A 19,331-nucleotide genomic window follows, 5' to 3' on the forward strand; every position below is an offset into this window, starting at 1 on the left:
TTTGTTCAAAAATGTTCTTGTGCAACAATGCCAGTGTTAGTTTAGATACAGTAGTGCAGGTGATTCAGAACCACATATGGTACACTGCACAGAATGTCAACCAATATGATTTAGCATTATATTTTGGGGCTGGGACTATAACTCAGTTGAACAGAATCTTTATGTGCAACTCAGGCGCATTCCCTGATATCTCCATGTAGGGCCTGGAAAGATCTGGATCTGAAACCCTGGAGAACCACAGCAGGTCAGTGTAAACAATACTCAACAAGATGGACCAAGTGTCTGTCTCAGTATAAGGTAACTTCTTTGTTGCTGTGTACATGGTCCTGACATTTGCATCTCCCCACAGTCTAAAATGGTAATTTAAATATTGTTACCCAACAATTTAGAGAATGCTAGATATTATATTCTATCAGCAGTATGGTTTGATTTCTCCCATGGCAGTTCCATGAAATGCAATTCTTATTAAATAAGGGCACAGGCAGCCTAATGCTGAGTACCTGAAGGTCCTTTTCATTTCATTTCATTTCAACAAGAGATTGAAATCATTAAGGGGGTGGGATCCCAATTCATTCACTTGTAGTTTCCTACAGGGCACTACAATATTATTTTTACATAAGATTACATTGTTGCATTTCTTCATTGCAGGAGTGGGCAATCTTGACTTTCCAACTGCTGTTGAATATACTGTGGCTGGGGATATTGAAAGTTGTAGTTCATCAACAGAAGGATAGCCAAGATTGCCTATGGTTGCCTTAGTGCATGTGTATACTTAAAAAGAAACCCGACACTGATCATGTATAACATTTACTAAGTATTGAATCACCTATATTTACTTCACATTTCTGCAGATAGAATGTTTGTTGAATAACTCTAGATGGAAAATCAAACGGTGATAAAAGAGTTTATCCTCTTGGGACTCTCCAGTGATCCACATCTTCAAGTTGTTCTCTTCCTGATCTTTCTCATAATTTATGCTGTGACATTGTTAGGAAACTCTGCAATCATGCTGGTGATCAGGACTGAGGTGAGCCTTCACACACCCATGTTCTTCTTTCTGAGTCATTTGGCCTTTGTCGACATCTGCTATTCAACTGTCACAGTCCCCAAGATGCTGGAAAACACTATAGCAATGAGTAAAACGATTTCCCGGGAAGCATGCACTGCACAGATCTTCTTCTTTTTCCAGGCTGCTTGCGCTGAAGTCTTCATCCTGTCAGCTATGGCATATGATCGCTATGTTGCGATATGTAAACCTCTGCATTATATGACAATCATGAAAAAAGCAATCTGCAAGCAACTTGTGGGGGGAGCCTGGGCAATGGGTTTGTTGTATGCTGTGGTGAATACATTTCCATTGGAAACTCTTCATTTTTGTAGGAACAACACAATCAGCCACTATAGCTGTGAACTTCCTTCAGTCTTGTCTTTGTCTTGCACGCCAACCCTCACCAATTACATTGTTCTCCTCATCTCTGTGTTGTTCTTTGGTGCAGGCTCTTTCTGCCTCACCCTCATCTCTTACATTTACATCATTTCCACCATCCTGAAGATTTCTTCAGCAGAAGGCAGGAGCAAAGCCTTCTCCACCTGCAGATCCCACCTCATCGTAGTTGGCTTATTTTATGTTACAGCATTTTTCCGGTACCTGAAACCAAATTCAGATTTGCTCGTGGATCTGGACAAAGTGATTTCTATTCAGTATAGCATCTTAACACCCATGTTAAATCCCATTATATACAGTCTGAGAAACAAAGAAATCAAAGTTGCTCTGGGAAAAATGTTTGGAAAGCGAATATTTCTTCAGTAAAGCTATGCTTAAAATTCTGGGCTCAGTTTACAGCATTAAAAAAAATGCCATCTTAAGATAACATACTATAAAACACAAAGCACTATCTGAAGGGCAAACGCCCAATGTAGTGTGCATGAATTTGAAAGAACTAATCAATTTTGTGCCTGTGTATTTAATTTTATCACAGAAATGCAGGATTTCAATGGGTACAGTAAATAACTCCTCAGCTTCTTGCCCTCCTCCATGGGAGGGATGTGCACGAAATTTGCATGAATCGATTTGAATGCAAATCAAATTCAAATTGATTTGATTTGGAACCATTGAACAAAGTGGAGATTCATTCGAATCTATTTGAATCCACCCAGAGTCAAATTGAATTTGCACAAATTCAGATGAATTTGCCTGAATTTGATTTGACTTTGGGTGAATTCAAATCAATTCCAGCAAATCTCCACTTTGTTCAATGATTCCAAATCAAATACATGCGAATTTGTTTGGAATGGAGAGGAGAGCTGGTCTTATGGTAGGAAGCATGATTTGTCCCCTTTGCTAAGCAGGGTCCTCCCTGGTTACATATGAATAGGAGACTAGAAATGTGAGCACTGTAAGATATTCCCCTTAGGGGATGGAGCCGCTCTGAGAAGAGCAGAACATTTCAATTTCCCTCCCTGGCTTCTCCAAGATAGGGCTGAGAGAGACTCCTGTCTGCAACCTTGGAGAAGCCGCTGCCAGTCTGTGAAGACAATGCTGAGCTAGACAGACCAATGATCTAACTCAGTATATGGTAGCTTCCTATGTTCCTATGTTCCTAATTCATCTGAATTTCATGCACATCCCTACTCCGTGGTGCAGATGTGTAAAATGGATGGATTTCACTCTTGGTACACCACTAAGAATGCTGTGTGAGTGATGCAGCAGTGAATGCACTGTTCTGACTAATGAATGACATATGATGAAAATGGATCCAAGCCAATACATTGATAGATGCAGATGCCCATTGTCCAGCATCTTTCCATTTTTAAATTGTCAATCATACCAATCTCTTCTCTTCTCTTCTCTTCTCTTCTCTTCTCTTCTCTTCTCTTCTCTTCTCTTCTCTTCTCTTCTCTTGAAGCTTGGCGTAGAGCTTCATGTGTCATAGAAGACTAAAGGGAAGATAGAATTTGATTATCTTTTATTTGGGGGGAAGATGTGGTGCAAATATTTGGGGCTATTAGTGAGAGCAATTTGTTTCGGAAATGGAAGGAAATAGATTTCATATAAGTTGCAATCTGAAAAAAAATCAAACGGATTACATAAATATTTATGGATTGATGCAAAAAGAACAGATGTGGTTATTAAAAACCATTGTATTAGAAATATTTTATTAAATATCTGGGACAAATACAAAAGGAAAATAAGTTTGGCCTTATCGCCTTTAGCTTCAATAATAATCATATACATTTACAAAGAGGAATATACTAAGAACTCTGGAGAGAAAAGACATATAATCTGCAAAGTTTAACAGTTAATAAAACGAAAATGAAACCAACTGAAATTCTTTTTGCAGAGAGGACAAGAGCTTCTACATGGTTTCAATATTTGCAGATAAACAGCATAGTTTAGAAAGAGATACAAATACGGAGGTGGGGGGAAGCTTAGGGAATTGACGGATTTTGAAATATTAACACAAAACTCAGAGTACTTACTAGGAGTTATATACATGTTGTTATTGAAGTACGATTCAGAATCGGAACAGGTAAAAGATAAAATGGATGGAAAACTTTTAAAAAACCCAATTGATATGCTTCAATGGGAGTATCAATGGAAGGTGAATATTAAATTTACAGTGAATAGCACATTAAGAGAAAACTGGTATAAAATGTATTTTTGCTGTTATCTTACTCCCATGTTGACTGCAAAGATAGACAATAAATCTTCTGGCAAATGCTGGAAAAGTATGAAACAGGAAGGAACTTTTTCAACATGCCGTGGACTGCAGTAAAGCTCAGCAATTTTGGAAGGCAATTCATTCTAAGATGCAACAAATTTTGAATATTGACTTTCCCTTGTTACCAGATTTTTTTTTTTTATAAATATCACAAAACATTATATACCTGTAAAATATACTGAACTCTCTTTATATATGATTACTGCAGCTAGAATTCGCTATGCTATATATTGGAAAGTTAATTTAATTCCATCATTAAAAGAGTGGCAATTTAAACTTTGGGAAAATCCATTAATGGCTAAGATTACTTTATTCATAAAGAACAAATCAGGGGATGAATTTGTTTCAGCGTGGGAACCTTTTATATTTTATAATTTCATTCATGGTTTAACGCCACATCCAAGTATTGGATTTTTTTGTAAACTAGGCTCTAAGGTTTCTATCTTTTGATGTTTGTATCGATGTCTAGATATATTGCTCAGCTGCCATTGGGTTAGAACGAATTGTTAAGAAGAGATATGACACAGAACTGGAATCCAAATAGATGTATTAGATTATTGTGAGATGTCATATGTGTTTCTTTTCTTTTTCTCTTTTCTTTCTGTGTTGGCTGTTCTTTAATATTTCTTTAAATATTAGGCTTTTAATTAGATTTACAGTGGTTTGTATTGTGTTAAATTTTGTTTTAATTTGTACTGTTATATTGTAAACCAACCAGAGACATACGTTAAGGGTGGTATATAAATATGTTAAATAAGTAAATGAAAGAATGAATGAATAGGCTGCTGCAGAAAAACATTGAGGAAGCTTCTGAATTGGGCCAAGGTCTATCATTCTGTTTCCATTTTGTCGATGCAGGATGCAGAGGTGATGACCTTCCCCTGTTGCCTGTCCCTAGCATTGGATTTTTAGAGGTGCACTGCCTCCAGACATCAAAGCTACATTTTGTTTTCTTGGCTAAAAGTTCTTTTTAGACTTAGCCTGCACAAATATGTCTTTTAAAAAAAATCAAAAAGTGGCCACCTTTACATTTTGCAATAGTTTTGTTCTTGCCCCCTATAGCTTATTATTCAAAGGGTGATACCTTCTGAACATGAAGATTTTATTTAGCTGCTATGGCTGATTCTGGAGGCCTTCATGGGTGGATCTGGGATGCTGAATGGAAGGGGGAAATTAGTTCGATTGGACTTGGAGCACATCCACATTCTGGAAGCAGCCCCTGCCTCCAAATAAATCAATGATGTATAGATAGATAAAAGAGGTCCAACTTAGGTTGGGAATCAGATAACAATGTCCTTTCCAGACTTTCAAGACAATCACACTCTGGCTCAGACCAGCTATTCATAGCAGTGCTGATCCCTGTTCCTCTTTGCCAACCCCAAGAGAGATCAAGGCATTTTCAGGAACTTCACGTACCCCCCCCCCCCGGTCACTCAGCCTCTGAGGCTCCTGCTGCCCTTAAAGTAGGTAGCAATTCCAATTATAGTTGCTGAGTTTCAAAGCCTCTATGGACTAATTGACTACTCCTCACTTTCTAAACCAGTCCAAATGTTCACCAGTCATAGAAAGGAGGGTCAAGTTACACTGTTGTTGTTTTTTCTGCACAAGGGATATGCCTATCCCCATAGTGGACGCATGGTTACACTTTACATGGTTTGTCCCATTGGAAACAATAAGAAATTTCAGACACAATTCCAGACTACAAGTTCATATTTTAAATGAAATCCTACAGACTCCTGGTTATGAAACTAAATGGAATCTCTAAGAAGCTCTGTTAGATTTGATCCCATTGTATTCAAGATTCTGTTCCCTGGGCACCTAGAAAGACAAGAGTTACAAAGTCTATATGTTTGTTTGTAAATCCGTAAAGATACAGAGAGAGTTATGCAGAAACAGGTTGTGAAGATAACATTCGGCATTTTATTTTCTTATCAACTTCATCTGGATAAATGAATATCATATAGACCACATCATGCTGAGAATTAGAGGTGAGGCCAGTTTCAGTTAAACTAATCAGTATTAACAAAGTTTTTGAAGACTGGAGCTGTAAAAAAATGAATGAGAGAGGGTGGGGGGGGAGGGAGGGGGAGAGAGAGAGGCCACAACCACACGTAACATGGAACGGCAGATGAATGGGCCATAGGTTCCATGGGCGTTATGTCTGAATGCAGGGAAATACAGTTTGGCACAGTGACAAATTGAGGGTTCAGATTTGACACTCCAATCTGAACCATCGGGTTATAGTTAGTTTTGTCGTGACAACCTGATGCAGCCTGCACATTGTCTGAATTAGCAACCTCAGTCTGCCTCCCCTTGAACTGAGTTGAGAGAGAAAGCTGTTCCCTCAACTCTGCTGTGATTGGCTATGTGGGCTTTACTTCATGGAAGACGGAAGTCCACACAGCCAGTCCCCCCTCATCTCTGCAGTCTTGCTGACTGCAGAGGATGCTCTTTCTGTGGTACGAATGTGGAGGGGAGAGTTTGGGTGGAGTGGAACTGTGGGTCCATTGGATCCGTAGTTCCAGGTTACATGTGAATGCAGTCAGAGAGAGATTTAGAGAGGGAGGGAGGGAGGGAGGGAGGGAGGGAGGGAGAGAGAAGCAGCAGATTGCTGCACAAGATATTGTGCAATTAAGAATGTTTCACAGAATGTGGATGCACAATAGATAGTCAATGTCTACTTTGAACAGGACACAAGATGAGCAATAGTCAGGATGGTTGTAGAATAGCTAGTTAGTTTGTATTTAAATTAGGAACAGTGATGAAAAATTAGACCAGATGGACACTCAATGTCTGGCCACACCTTAGGTTTAATAGGGTATATGATAAATAAAATTTAGACTCTATCCAAGACAATAGTTGATCTGTATCTATGTTTCATGTAGAAGATGATGAGTAGAAGCCAAATATGTAGAATTTTCATAGTTTTCTGTGTTTAAATCAGATTAATTAAAATTTAATATTTTTATAAAATTTAAAATTTAAAATTTTCATAGTTTTCTGTATTTAAATCAGATTTTATTGTGAAATAAAAGGCTAGGCTAGGCCTTGTGTGTGTTGATACAATAATGAACCAATACATGCCATCATTTCTGTCACATATAATGTTAAAAGGATAGAAAAAAGAAGGTCTGGGATATTGAATTAACTCTATAACATCTCCTCCTCCTCCACCTCCTCCTCCTCCACCTCCTCCTCCTCCACCCTCTTCTTCTCACCCTACTAAGGACAATAGAAATAATACTGCTTATTTATGTATTGTCTTCCTGTGTGCCCAAATGATTGAACTGAATTCAGTGATCTTAATGGATGTAAGTTGCCCAAGTTCACCCAAGAGACTCAGCATGTGAATACAATATGCCCTGTTATGGAATAACATGTTGATTAGAGCTGAAATGCCCAGTTTGGTTCGAGTCGATTTCGGTCCGATTTATTAAACAAAAGCCAAGGCTGCTCAAAGTATCTGTGAAGATGCCCAGTGGTTTGTAGAGTTATTTAAATTTTCCTCTGGTCATTCTAAGTAGCTTTTTCTCTCAATGAAAAGTAAGTTTCTTATTTTATTGTATTTCTCCCCTACCTTTAAGCAATTGGTCCATGTGAGCCATGAAGACTAAGCCCCTAGAAGTATCTATAAGAAAACTTGACATGTAAGGATCCATGCTGGGAAGCCTGAGACAAGAACTGACCATTCAGAACCATTTTTTCACTTTTCAGCCTAGTCAGGAATTTGACGGAGTGAGAACCATGGGTTACCATTGGCATATGCAAGTTTCAACAATATCCAGTGGAAAGCCTTTGGTTAACTCATGGCAGGTTGAACATAAGCTTCCAAGGGAGACAGGGGCATAAGAAGCTCAACAGCAGCCAGGGGACAAGGTCCCACCAGAGGCTCCTGCCCCATCGTAAATTGGTGTGCATGTGCTACTGCATCTAAGACCAGCTTGGTGTAAGGCCTAGTTCTCACTGAGAGGGTAAACTTGTGTCTCTACCATTTCAGATGACAGGTGAGAGCTGACATGACTGATTCCTCCTCACTACAAACTTTTTTAAAAATTGTGAACACACACCCCCCCCCCGACCAAATAGGATGGGGTGGTGGTGGTTGAGTGGTGCCGGACCGAACTGGCCCGGACAGGTTCAAGTCCAGTCCAGACTTGAACCGAACTGGTCCAGCCGGTTCCGTGCACACCCCTACTCTACATATGTTGTCACCTGGAGTGCTCGTGCTTGCAAACATAATCACTGTCACTTCCTTCTTGGGCTTTTAGTGCACCTCCTATCAACCCATCCCCTTGTCTTCCTGCTTGCCCAGTCAGGGGGGAGTAAGGGACTGAATGGGAAGAGGGAATGCCCCTGAGTGACTGTGCCACTTGACAGGTGGACTAGCTTTGGATGGGACATAGCAGCGTCCCTGTTGCAGGGCAACTCCATAGCTGCTTATGTGACAGGAGGGGTGGGGCTGGTTCTCTGAGAGACAGCCAGTGAAAGCATTTGTACATAGAGCAGCCAAATCCCTGAGTGGGTCTGTGCCACCACCTCTATGAGGAGCTGCACCGCGGCAGTACATGACCCGCCAGTCTGGGTTAGCGGAGCGCTCACTCTGTTAACCTGGGCTTAGGGGAGGGAGGGCTTCTCAAGTGGATTAGCCGCTTGTAAGCCATCGGGCTCACCTGCAAGGCCAGAGGTTTACACGAGCAGCAAAAATCGGGCTAGGCTCTCCTAGTCCGATCTTTGCTGGTCGTGAGAATAGCCTCACTCTGTTTTTGCACTTTTTAAGTGTCTGCACAAAACAGAAGGAAAATGAGATAAATTCAGAAGTACTTCCTGCAAAAACACAATCCCTGTTCCTTGGGGACACACATTTTAAATTGTACACAAGTTCTCCCCAGGGAAACACACTTTATAAACTAAACTAGACTAATCCCTACACAAGTTCAATTAGTCTTGGATCACAGAATGAGTTTTCTTGGAGCATATATAAAAGAGGAAGAACGAGAGAAAGAGAGAGGCATATATACATTGTGTGAGATTATTCTGTGTTGTACTTTATCAGACTGCATCTGTGTGAATACATTTCTGCAGATCAATCCAAACTGGGGAAAAGAGATCAGAACTCAAGGAGATTTCAGTATAGCATCTGCTTTGGAACACGGCAGGGTGCAGCGATAGAAGCAGCAATCTCTACAAGGTATTTCACAATTAGTTGTGTTTACTTGCACAAGGTATTGTATATGATAGCTAGCCAATTTTTGGTCTTTGACCGTAAATAAACATGATTGATTGATTGATTGATAGCTAGCCAGTCTTTCTTTGAAATGGGGAAGATGATTCTAGGACTGATTACAGGCACAAGTAGCCTTATCTGCTATGACTGAGAATGGCAGACTGATCAAAGCCTTATTCCAAAGGGAATAGTGTTAGGAAATCAAACCTTGAATACAAGCCCTGCCAGATACCCTAATAAGATCATGATAGCTAAGTATCACTGAGTGTTTCCCCAGGCACAGTTCAACATCCTTCACACTGCTGTGCTTGAAGGTAGATTTTAAAAAGTCCCATCCATGGAGTGACTCTGCCCCTGTAATTCAAGGGCCATTGAAACAACAGTGCATGTGTTATTATATTGTAGCCCTTACAGGGACATTTGCAGTGCACATATTAGCCCTTATTTATCAAATCTTCTGGGCTGTTCTGATGATTTTTATATATATTATCTTTTATTGGATCATGATGAGAAGATTTCTTATGTAGTTGCCAAGTTCTGCTTAATCGCTAGTAGAATTTGTAAAACCATGTTATGTAGCTGAATAGCCAGTAGATTACTTTCTACTGAAGTTAGTTATTACAAACTGAGATAAGTGTTATGCTTTCCACCCGTTTTTTTTAAAAAAGTTTTTATGAATCGTATGTATCTGTTTTTCTGTATTTTTGCTACTACCAATACTACTGCTATGATTGGGAAACCAGATGGATAATAGGAAAGAAAGTAGACCCCTGGCCAGGAGGCTTAAAAGCAGCCTCCCGGCTCGGGGGTCTCCCCAGTATGCCCTGCGCACTCACACAGGGCATACTGGGGCTTCTGGGGGCCGTGCAGCCCCCAAGCTCCCCAGCCCCCACCAGCAATGTCTCGGAGCCAGCCATCGTGTGGGCGGCCGATCTGGCCGCCCAGGGCTCCCTCCCCACTCATGAGTGGGGAGAGCGGGCTTAGCCCACTCTTCCCGCTCACTTCCCAAAACCAGGTCTCATGGATTGTGAGACCTGGTCCTAAAAGTCTTTTATACAGAGAGAGGGAGACCCTCTCAATTTCAATTCTAGCCAGCAAGTAAAAGGGCAAACAAACTGTGACTCCACCCTCAAGCCAGTACACAGCTGCATTCAAATATATCCAACTATGCTCTATATAAAGAACTGAGGCAATGATGCTGTTCTCACAAGCAGCCAAACCCAGGCTTAGGCTGTGTGTGTTTGTCTATGTGTTGACAGAAGCTTACATTGATCTATTTCTTTACTGCATGTTTATGTTTTTTCACTAACCATGAATAATAGTTACCAAAAACTGAACAAATTCTTTATGTTCTCTGTTTGTATATAAGTTATTCTAGAATAACTCTAGATGGAAAATCAAACTATGACAACAGAGTTTAACCTCTTGGGACTCTCCAGTGATCCACATCTACAGGTTGTTCTCTTCCTGATCTTTCTCACAATTTATGCTGTGACATTATTAGGAAACTCTGCAATCATGTTGGTGATCAGGTCCGAGGTGAGCCTTCACACACCCATGTTCTTCTTTCTGAATCATTTGGCCTTTGTCGACATCTGCTATTCATCAGTCATTGTCCCCAAGATGTTGGAAAACACCATAGCAACAAGCAAAACCATTTCCCGGGAAGGATGCATTGTACAGATATCCTTCTTTTTTGAGGCATCCTGTTCTGAGGTTTTCATTCTGTCAGCGATGGCTTATGACCGATACGTTGCTATATGTGACCCTTTGCATTATCGGACAACCATGAAAAAAGCAATCTGCAAGCGACTAGTGGGTGGATCCAGGGCAATGGGGTCCTTGATTGCTGTGGTGAACACACTGCCATTGGCAAATCTTGATTTTTGTAGGAACAAGACCATTCACCACTACAGTTGTGAGCTTCCTACAGTCTTAGCCTTATCTTGCACTCCAGCTCTCACCAATTACGTTATTCTCCTTATATCTGTGCTCCTTTTTGGTTTCAGCAACTTCTGCCTCACCCTCATCTCTTACGTTTACATCATTTCCACCATCCTGAAAATTTCCTCAGTGGAAGGCAGGAGCAAAGCTTTCTCCACCTGCACCTCCCACCTCATTGTGGTTGGCTTATTTTACATTGCCGCCTTTTTCCGGTATATGAAACCAAATTCAGAGTTGCTCATAGATCTGGACAAAGTGGTTTCTATCCAGTATAGCATCTTAACACCCATGTTAAATCCGATTATATACAGTCTGAGAAACAAAGATATCAGAACTGCCCTGGGGAAGATCTTTGGAAAGAGAATGTTTCTTCAGTAATGTACAGCTCAACTCTCAGGGCAATGTCTACAGCACTAAAAAAACTGGCTGAGGTCTCAACTAATGCTGCAATTGCGGAAAAAATTGCATTAGCAGAAGGAAGTTGTACTAGGTAGCTCCCCTGTGTCAGAAGCTTATGTCCTGCCCCAGCATTTTTCAGAAAAATATTTGCAACAGTACCACAAGGTGCACAACCTCATGTATGCCTTGTGCTGAAAAACCTCTTCCATGTGCGTTGCAAGGGACATATGTGCAAAGGTGGGACTTCAAGCTTCACATAGCTGTGCAACTTTCCTGCATGTGCACACCATTGTTCACTGCAGTAGTGCAGGATTAGTCAGGATGTCAGTCTGTCAGCTTATGATAAAGAATTACAAAACATCCACCACTATCTTAAACATGCCTCCCCACAATCACTGTGCATGGATGTGAAGTATAAAGAAATAAATGTGCTACTTCAATGTTATTGTGCAGATGCAGAATTTCAGTTAGTAATGATTCTTAAACTTCTAGCCCTCCTCCATGTTGCAAAGGTGCAAAATGAGTAGAATCCACTCTCTCTATGCCTCTAAAGATGGATAGATGGATGAATGGATGGATGATTTTTCCATCTTTTTGAAAGAATTACAAAACACCAAGCACTATCATAAGCATGCCTCCACACAATCACTCTGCATGGATGTGAAATATGAAGAAATAAATGACTTTCTTTAACGTTATGGTGCCGATGCAGGATTTAAATGATTCTTAAACTCCTAGCCCTCCTCCATGGTGCAAATGTGAAAACTGGGTAGAATTCACTCTCTATGTTACAATGGATGGATGAATGGATGGAAGGGTGGATGGATAAATATTTAGGTAGGTAGCAAAATACATACATATTTACATTCTGTCCCACCCTTCTTCCAAGAAACTCAATGTGATGTATTTTTATCCTCACAGCAACCATGCAAAGTAAGTTATGTTGGAAGGATAATGACTAATCTGGTTACAAAGTGTGCTTAATGGCTAAACAGACTGGAACCTTTGAAATCAATGACACATAAATTATTTCTGAGTAATTTGTCTCACTAATTCCAATGGTGCTTAGTTATGCTATATTTGTCAGCATGTGATCCCTAGAGAATAGTTAGGTCTGTGTATTAAGACATAAGGAATCTCAAAGTCTGCCCATGCTTAGAGAAAGACAAAGCTCTGTATGTTATGGTATGCTAGGAAATGCTACTGTCCGTCAGATAAATGCAAGATTAAACATGTATTTGTTTTTCCATCTTTTTGAAAGAAAAAACAAAACCACAGACATGCAGAATTCAATCTAGCCGTGGCACACTATGAAGGTGGAAAGGGGGGATTATTCTGTCCCCTGTGCTAGAGGGTTCTATTCAAAATCACACTGAAGCTACTGTTTTCCCTTGGAGAGACCTTTCTGCACAGGTGACACTGAGCACTTCTGGGGGAAGGAGAGATTGACAAAAATCGTACTCCCCGCCCCCCCCCCCCCCTGCAATGTGCATCTAAGGAAGCTGTCTGTTCACAGGAGGCTTCTGCCCAGTGCACGGTTTTAGTTAGTGGATATTCATGTTTACTGCTTAAGACAGGCATCATCTTACAATTCCATGGTTGGTGGGTTTTTTGGGTTTTTTTTTTTTTTTTTTGGTTTTGATGCATGAAGGAGTTTGTATGCACTTAAACCCTTCTCTTCACTCTTCAAAACTGGGAAGGAACGTACCCCATTTGAGAAGGGGGGGAAACCATGAAACTTTATATTCAGTGTTCTGCAACTCCATCTTCCAGGTAAGCATTAACTTAATGAGATTAATTGCCCTAAGGTAATTAATCTCCTTAATTAATTAAGGAGATTAATTAATCTCCTTAATTACCACCACCCACAACCCTCTCGTAATACTGTCTAAATGCCCTTTTTACTGATACGGATTCTGGGGTATTAACAACCCTCATTGCACTGCATGTTAACTGAAACTACTAAGCACTTACAGTGATAGGGGTCAAAGGGATCCCACAAAATGCCATCATAATACTGTAATGTCCATAGATGCTAAGATCAAAGCCTATTCCTTTCATGTCCTTTGGGAAAAGTGCATTGAGGCTCAATTTTGCCTTGAATTGTAATAGAATGAGTGTCATTATCTCTGCAAATATTTTTGGAAAAAAATAGTACCCCAAGGAGACTACAGATGCATGGTATCAATATTGAGCTTGGAAACAGGTCCCCTGAGTTAATCAGAAACATTGAAAGCCAGGGGGATGCATTAAGCATGACACCAATCACACAGTAAAAAAAATCAATACTCTATTTACGATTCAATTGTTTATGGAAAGGAGTAAAATAACAAAGCAGTCACCGCGAGACATGTCACCACACAGTATTATTAGTGTTACTAATATTACTGTTACTAGTGTGGCTAGTGATAGTGTTACTAGTACAAAAATGGTTTTCAGTTATAATGTAGCCCATCTCTTTTAAATATGAAAACAATAATCAAAATATGAAAATATTCATTATAAAATGAACGTGAATGGCATAGGAAAAATATAACATGAACTGTAACAAATGCTAATAACATCACTTGCCCATGCTAAATAATTGAAACACAAGGAGCAGAATTCTTAAATGGGGTACAATCCACCGGGGTCCCTTCCAAAGGGTACAACAAAATGTCAGAGATAGGTGAAGGGTCATGTGGTTTATTTATGATTCTGATTCAACCACCACCCTGAGCAGGCGCGTAACAACGATCGGGCAGGGGGGGACAGATTTCTGGGGGCCCCACTGCCTGGAGGGGCCCCCCAGAGGCACCTCATGTGACTCCCCATTGCCCCCTGCCCAGCCCCAAGGCCCCTCAGCCACTTGCCCTGTTCGCCGTCTCTCCAGCTTGTTCTCCTGGCTGGCAATGGAGGCCGCAGACAAGCTGCAAAGAGCTCCTTTTCTCCCGCCTCTCAGCTGAACGGCGGGTGGGCGGGGCTTCCATGGAGGCCTCCTGTAGGCCTCTGTGAAGCCTGAACTCCAGTAGGGCCCAAGCCAGCCAGGAAGGAGGAGGCAGCCAGAGTGGCCACCACTGTTCTCTGCAGCAGACCCCTTGCTGCCCTGCCCAGCCCAGCATTTGCCAGGTAGAGTGTGAACTCTTTTTTGTGGTTACCTTCCCCCGCCCTGGATATATAGGCATCTGCTTGCCATAGGGCTTTGATATGGGGGGGGAGGGACTGAGAAGTCTCTGAATATTTATTTTTAAACAGCTTGGAAAATTTGCTGGCTTAAAAAAAACTATCTAAAAAGTCCTATAAGTGGCTTGTTTCATGGCAGAAAATTACAAAAACTTCTGGGAGAAACAGTATTATATTTATTTTATTCATTCATTCATTCATTTATAAATGCACTTATGTTCAAGTTGTTTTGCAACCCAGAAGGTCTGAGTGAGAACTGTGAAGCATGTGTGGTGCTTTTATTTTATTTTATTTTTCTTGTGTGTGAACTGCTCCCCAATAACTCGCAGGGACTTCAGGGTAAATCTGGCCAACATGTGAATGCAGCACCTCTATTCCAGAGGAGATGTGTGTTAAAGGGCTTTAAAAGCCTCCTGTGAAAAACCTCCTGGAATCGAACTTGACTGAATTTGTTCAGAATTCTGAGAAAACAAACATAGGCTCACCCTGCATGGTTGAAAGTCTCCTTTGCTAATCTGCAGCGAGGGGGCCATTTTAATCATTCATCTTTCTAGTGTGTTCTAGGCATTAAAAGTAAAACAAATGTATAGTACTCAATGTATATCACTATATATTGTGACTTGTGCGTGTGTGTATTCAGTGAAATGTATTTCCAGGCAGCATAATTATTTTGGAATATCAGACTTAAATCCTTGGGGGCCTGGGGTGTGCGGAGGCCCTGGACTTTGAGTGGGGGGGGGGATTTTAAAATCTCGTCTCTGGGCCCACTCCAACCTTGCTACGCCCCTGACCCTGAGGAGCAAAGCCCACAGATTCATGCCTCAGTGAAGAATTACATATCTTCCATGTCAATTTCAGAAGTGATATTAGAGGCTTACGTTCTGCCCCAGCCAACAGCCCCTTCATGCTGCTAGCAGATAGGGATGTGCATGAACCTGTTCAGAGGCTCTTTTATGGGCCTCCAAACATGTTCGAAAGACTGGTGGTTCAGCCGGTTCGAAGGTGGGGGTACCGTTTATTCCTCCAGCTGCTTTTCTTCTGCCAGCGCTGCATTTTAAAAGGGTCTGGCAGGGTGGCAGCATACCTCCCTGCCGCTCCGTTCCCTCATTGGACCAGAAGTGACAGGAAGTTCACAGCACGCATATACATTTCCCCCCCTCTGTTCTTCAGGAGACTTATTTATTTATTTATTTATTGTTAAATTTATATTCCGCCTTTCATTAAAAACAATCCCAAGGCGGTTTACAATTTTTTTTAAAAAAAAATGACAGTTACAAGTATTAAGCTAAAACAAACAAACAAATCTAATTTAAAATTATAAAATACAGACATAAAAACTGTAAATGGATAAAAACACACAGAAGCAACCATAAAAACAATCATGTAAAAGCTTGGATAAAAAGCCAAGATTTAACAAGCTTTCTAAAAACTGTGATGGAGTCCGAGGAGCAAATGACCACTGGGAGAGCATTCCAAAGTCTGGGGGCAGCAACAGAGAAGGCCCTGTCCCACATGCACGACAACCGAACCTCCCTCATTGTCGGCACCCAGAGCAGAGCCCCCTCAGATGATCTCGACAAGCAGGGAGCAACCTTTGGGAGCTTGCGGTCCCTCAGGTTTTCCAGGCCCAACCCATTGAGGGCTTTAAAGGTCAAAAACAGCACCTTGGATAGGACCTGGAAACACACTAGTAACCGGTACAGCTCTTTCAAAATAGGTGTGATATGATCACAGCAGGCTCACTATGGTTTCTCTCAGGATGAGATTATAAAATTGGGATATGATCGTGCCAGGACTGAGATTAAACAACGTATCATGGATATGGAAATGCAGGAAGAAGTTGCTTCTCTGCCTAAGAATATCTTTCTAGGGGATCAAATCTTCAACACTAAACCAGCTAGCTATCTAAGTCTAGTTACCATCCCCAAATTTAGACGTGCTCTGACGCTTGCCCGTCTTAATGCGCTTCCATCTGCTGTCATGGAGGGAAGATTTAAAGGTACCCCTTTTTCTGCTCGACTTTGCCCTTGTGGGTCTGGTCAAGTGGAGACAATTGCGCATGCCATACTTTATTTTAACTTTTATAGGGACACCCGCTTAAGATTAGTGTCCCCTTTGTTGCAACATTTTCCCAGGCACTTGGATGACTTCTATTTGAAGTACTTATTGTCCAGTTCTGATGACAACCTAATCATCAAAATGGCAAGGTATTGTCATATCATTTGCACCATCCGCTCAGGTTTTCAATAATGTTCTGTTCTTTTCTTTCCTTCCCCTGTGATTCCTGTACAAGCTGCAGTTTCCGGATATTCTTCAAGGGCAGCACCATGTAGAGTGCGTTACAGTAATCCAGCTGTGACGTGACTAAGGCATGGGTAACTGTGGCCAGATCTGCCTTCTTGAGAAAGGGACGCAGCTGGCACACTAGCCAAAGCCGTGCAAAGGCACCCCTGGCCACTGCCTCCACCTGAGCTTCCAAAAGTAGAGCCAGGTCCAGTAATACCCCCAAGCTGCATACTTGCTCCTTCAAGGGGAGTGCAACTCCATCTAGAACAGGTAGAATCACCTCATCCCGATTGGCTCTCCTACTGACCAACATTACCTCCATCTTGTCCGGATTCAGTCTCAATTTATTAGCCCACATCCAACCTATCACGGCCTCCAATCCCTGATTCAGGACATCCAGTGACTCCCTAGGATCAAGTGACAAGAAGAGATAGAGCTGAGTATCATCTGCATATTGCTGACAACTCAGTCCATGTCTCCAGATGACCTCTCCCAGCGGCTTCATGTAGATGCTAATCAGCATGGGGAACAAAACCGAACCCTGTGGGACCTCACAGGCCAATGGCCACGGGGCCGAGCAGTAGTCCCCAAGCACCACCTTCTGGACCCTCCCCCCAAGAAAGGAATGGAGCCACTTCAACAGAGTACCTCCAATTCCCATACTCAAGAGGCGGTCCAGAAAGATACCATGGTCGATGGTATCGAATGACACTGAGAGGTCCAGCAGAACTAACAGGGACGCACTCCCCCTGTCCAGTTCCTGGCGAAGGTCATCTACTAGAATGACCAAGGCAGTTTCAGTCCCATATCCGGGGCGGAAACCAGATTGAAAAGGGTCCAGATAGTCTGTATCATCCAAAACCCTCTGCAGCTGGGACGCCACCACATGCTATATCACCTTGCCCAAAAAGGGAAGGTTAGATACAGGTCTATAGTTATCCAGGTTGGAGGGATCAAGGGAGGCTTTTTTAATAATGATCCTACCACCACCTCCTTGAGGCACGGTGGCATCCTGCCCTCCCTTAATGAAGCATTAATGATCACTTCCAACCATCCGCCTGTACCCTCCCTGGCAGCTTTTATTAGCCATGAAGGGCAAGGGTCAAGAGCGCATGATGTCGACCACACACTGCACAGGATCTTGTCCACGTCCTCAGGATGCACCAACTGAAAAGAATCCAACACAACAGGACCAGATGGCAACAAAGGCATGTCTGCTGGAACAGCCAAAACTCTGGAGTCCAGGTCAACACGGATGCGAGCGACTTTATTTGCAAAGTGACAAGCAAACTTCACATATATACATGGGTTTTTTTTTAATGTTAGTTGAAGGGCAAGTATTTCGTTGTTATTACTTCACATTCTTCTTGTGTCAAACCAGTCAATAACACCTGTCTGAGTGTGTAAACAAAAATAATAATAATAAATAATGATCTATATTCCCACTTCTCAAATACTCAATTATTGCACAAAACAGATGGGAAATGAAGTAGTCAAACGTACTTCCTGTGTAAACACAATCCCTGTTACCTGAGGACACATATTTTAAACTCTACACAGTTTCTCCCCAAGGAAACACATTGTATAAATTAAACTAGACTAATCCCTTCAGAAGTTCAATCAGTCTTGGATCATAGAATGAGTTTTCTTGGAGCTTATATAAAAGAGGAAGAAAGAGGCATATATACATTTTGTGGCGCTTTTCTCTGTTGTATTTCATCAGACTGCATCTGTGTGAATACATTTCTGCAGATCAATCCAAACTGGGGGAAAGAGATCAGGAGCTCAAGTAGATTTCAGTATAGCATCTGCTTTGGAAGGATTGTTACAAAACAGGACCAGATGAAGGGAAAGAAACTGCATTTTCTACAAGGGAGAGAAGCTGCAGTTTCTACAAGGTATTACGATACAAACAAAGTATGCTGTGTTTACACAAGCGAGCCCATGTTATCTAGTTCATAGTGGAGTATTACTATCTGAGTATTACTAAGTTAGTTATTATAAACTGAGATAAGTATTGAGTTTTTCTCCCCCCCCCTCAAATGTTTATATGGATCTTATGGATCTGTTTTTCTTTATTTTTGCTGGTCAGGGACCAAAAAGAAATAACTGCTGCTACTACTACTATTCCTATGACTGAGAAACTTGCTGGGCAATAGGAAACTAAATTAAGACATATCTTTAAGCCTTTATGTGGGGATCAATTTAGAGTTATGGTGCTATTCAAATTAACATGGAAACAAATATGTAAAGAAAATTGAATATTCACTAAAAAATGCAAATCTACTTATGGAAATGATTTTCAGTGCAAGTAATATAACTTTTGATTACACAGAAATAGTGGATCTAACAGGGACACTTTCCATATTAAAGGACAAATCTCAATGACTCATCTTAGTTCAAGATTAGGAACATAGGAACATAGGCAGCTGCCATATACTGAGTCAGACCATTGGTCTATCTAGCTCAGTATTGTCTTCACAGACTGGCAGTGGCTTCTCCGAGGTTGCAGGCAGGAATCTCTCTCAGCCCTATCTTGGAGAAGCAAGGGAGGGAACTTGAAATGTTCTGCTCTTCTCAGAGCGGCTCCATCC

General features: G+C 41.4%; 2 protein-coding genes across 2 annotated transcripts; both read left to right on the forward strand.

Moving 5' to 3' along the window:
* Window positions 1–877: 877 nt before the first annotated feature.
* On the forward strand, window positions 878–1,810 carry LOC128331141 (olfactory receptor 8S1-like). The gene has a single exon (XM_053264495.1). The coding sequence runs from the start codon at window positions 878–880 to the stop codon at window positions 1,808–1,810; it is 933 nt and encodes a 310-aa protein (XP_053120470.1).
* Window positions 1,811–10,335: 8,525 nt separating this feature from the next.
* On the forward strand, window positions 10,336–11,268 carry LOC128331142 (olfactory receptor 8S1-like). Its single transcript, XM_053264496.1, has one exon. It carries the CDS (start codon window positions 10,336–10,338, stop codon window positions 11,266–11,268), a length of 933 nt encoding a protein of 310 aa, XP_053120471.1.
* Window positions 11,269–19,331: the final 8,063 nt, after the last annotated feature.

This window comes from Hemicordylus capensis, chromosome 6, assembly GCF_027244095.1.
Source record: "Hemicordylus capensis ecotype Gifberg chromosome 6, rHemCap1.1.pri, whole genome shotgun sequence".
NCBI lineage: Eukaryota > Metazoa > Chordata > Lepidosauria > Squamata > Cordylidae > Hemicordylus > Hemicordylus capensis.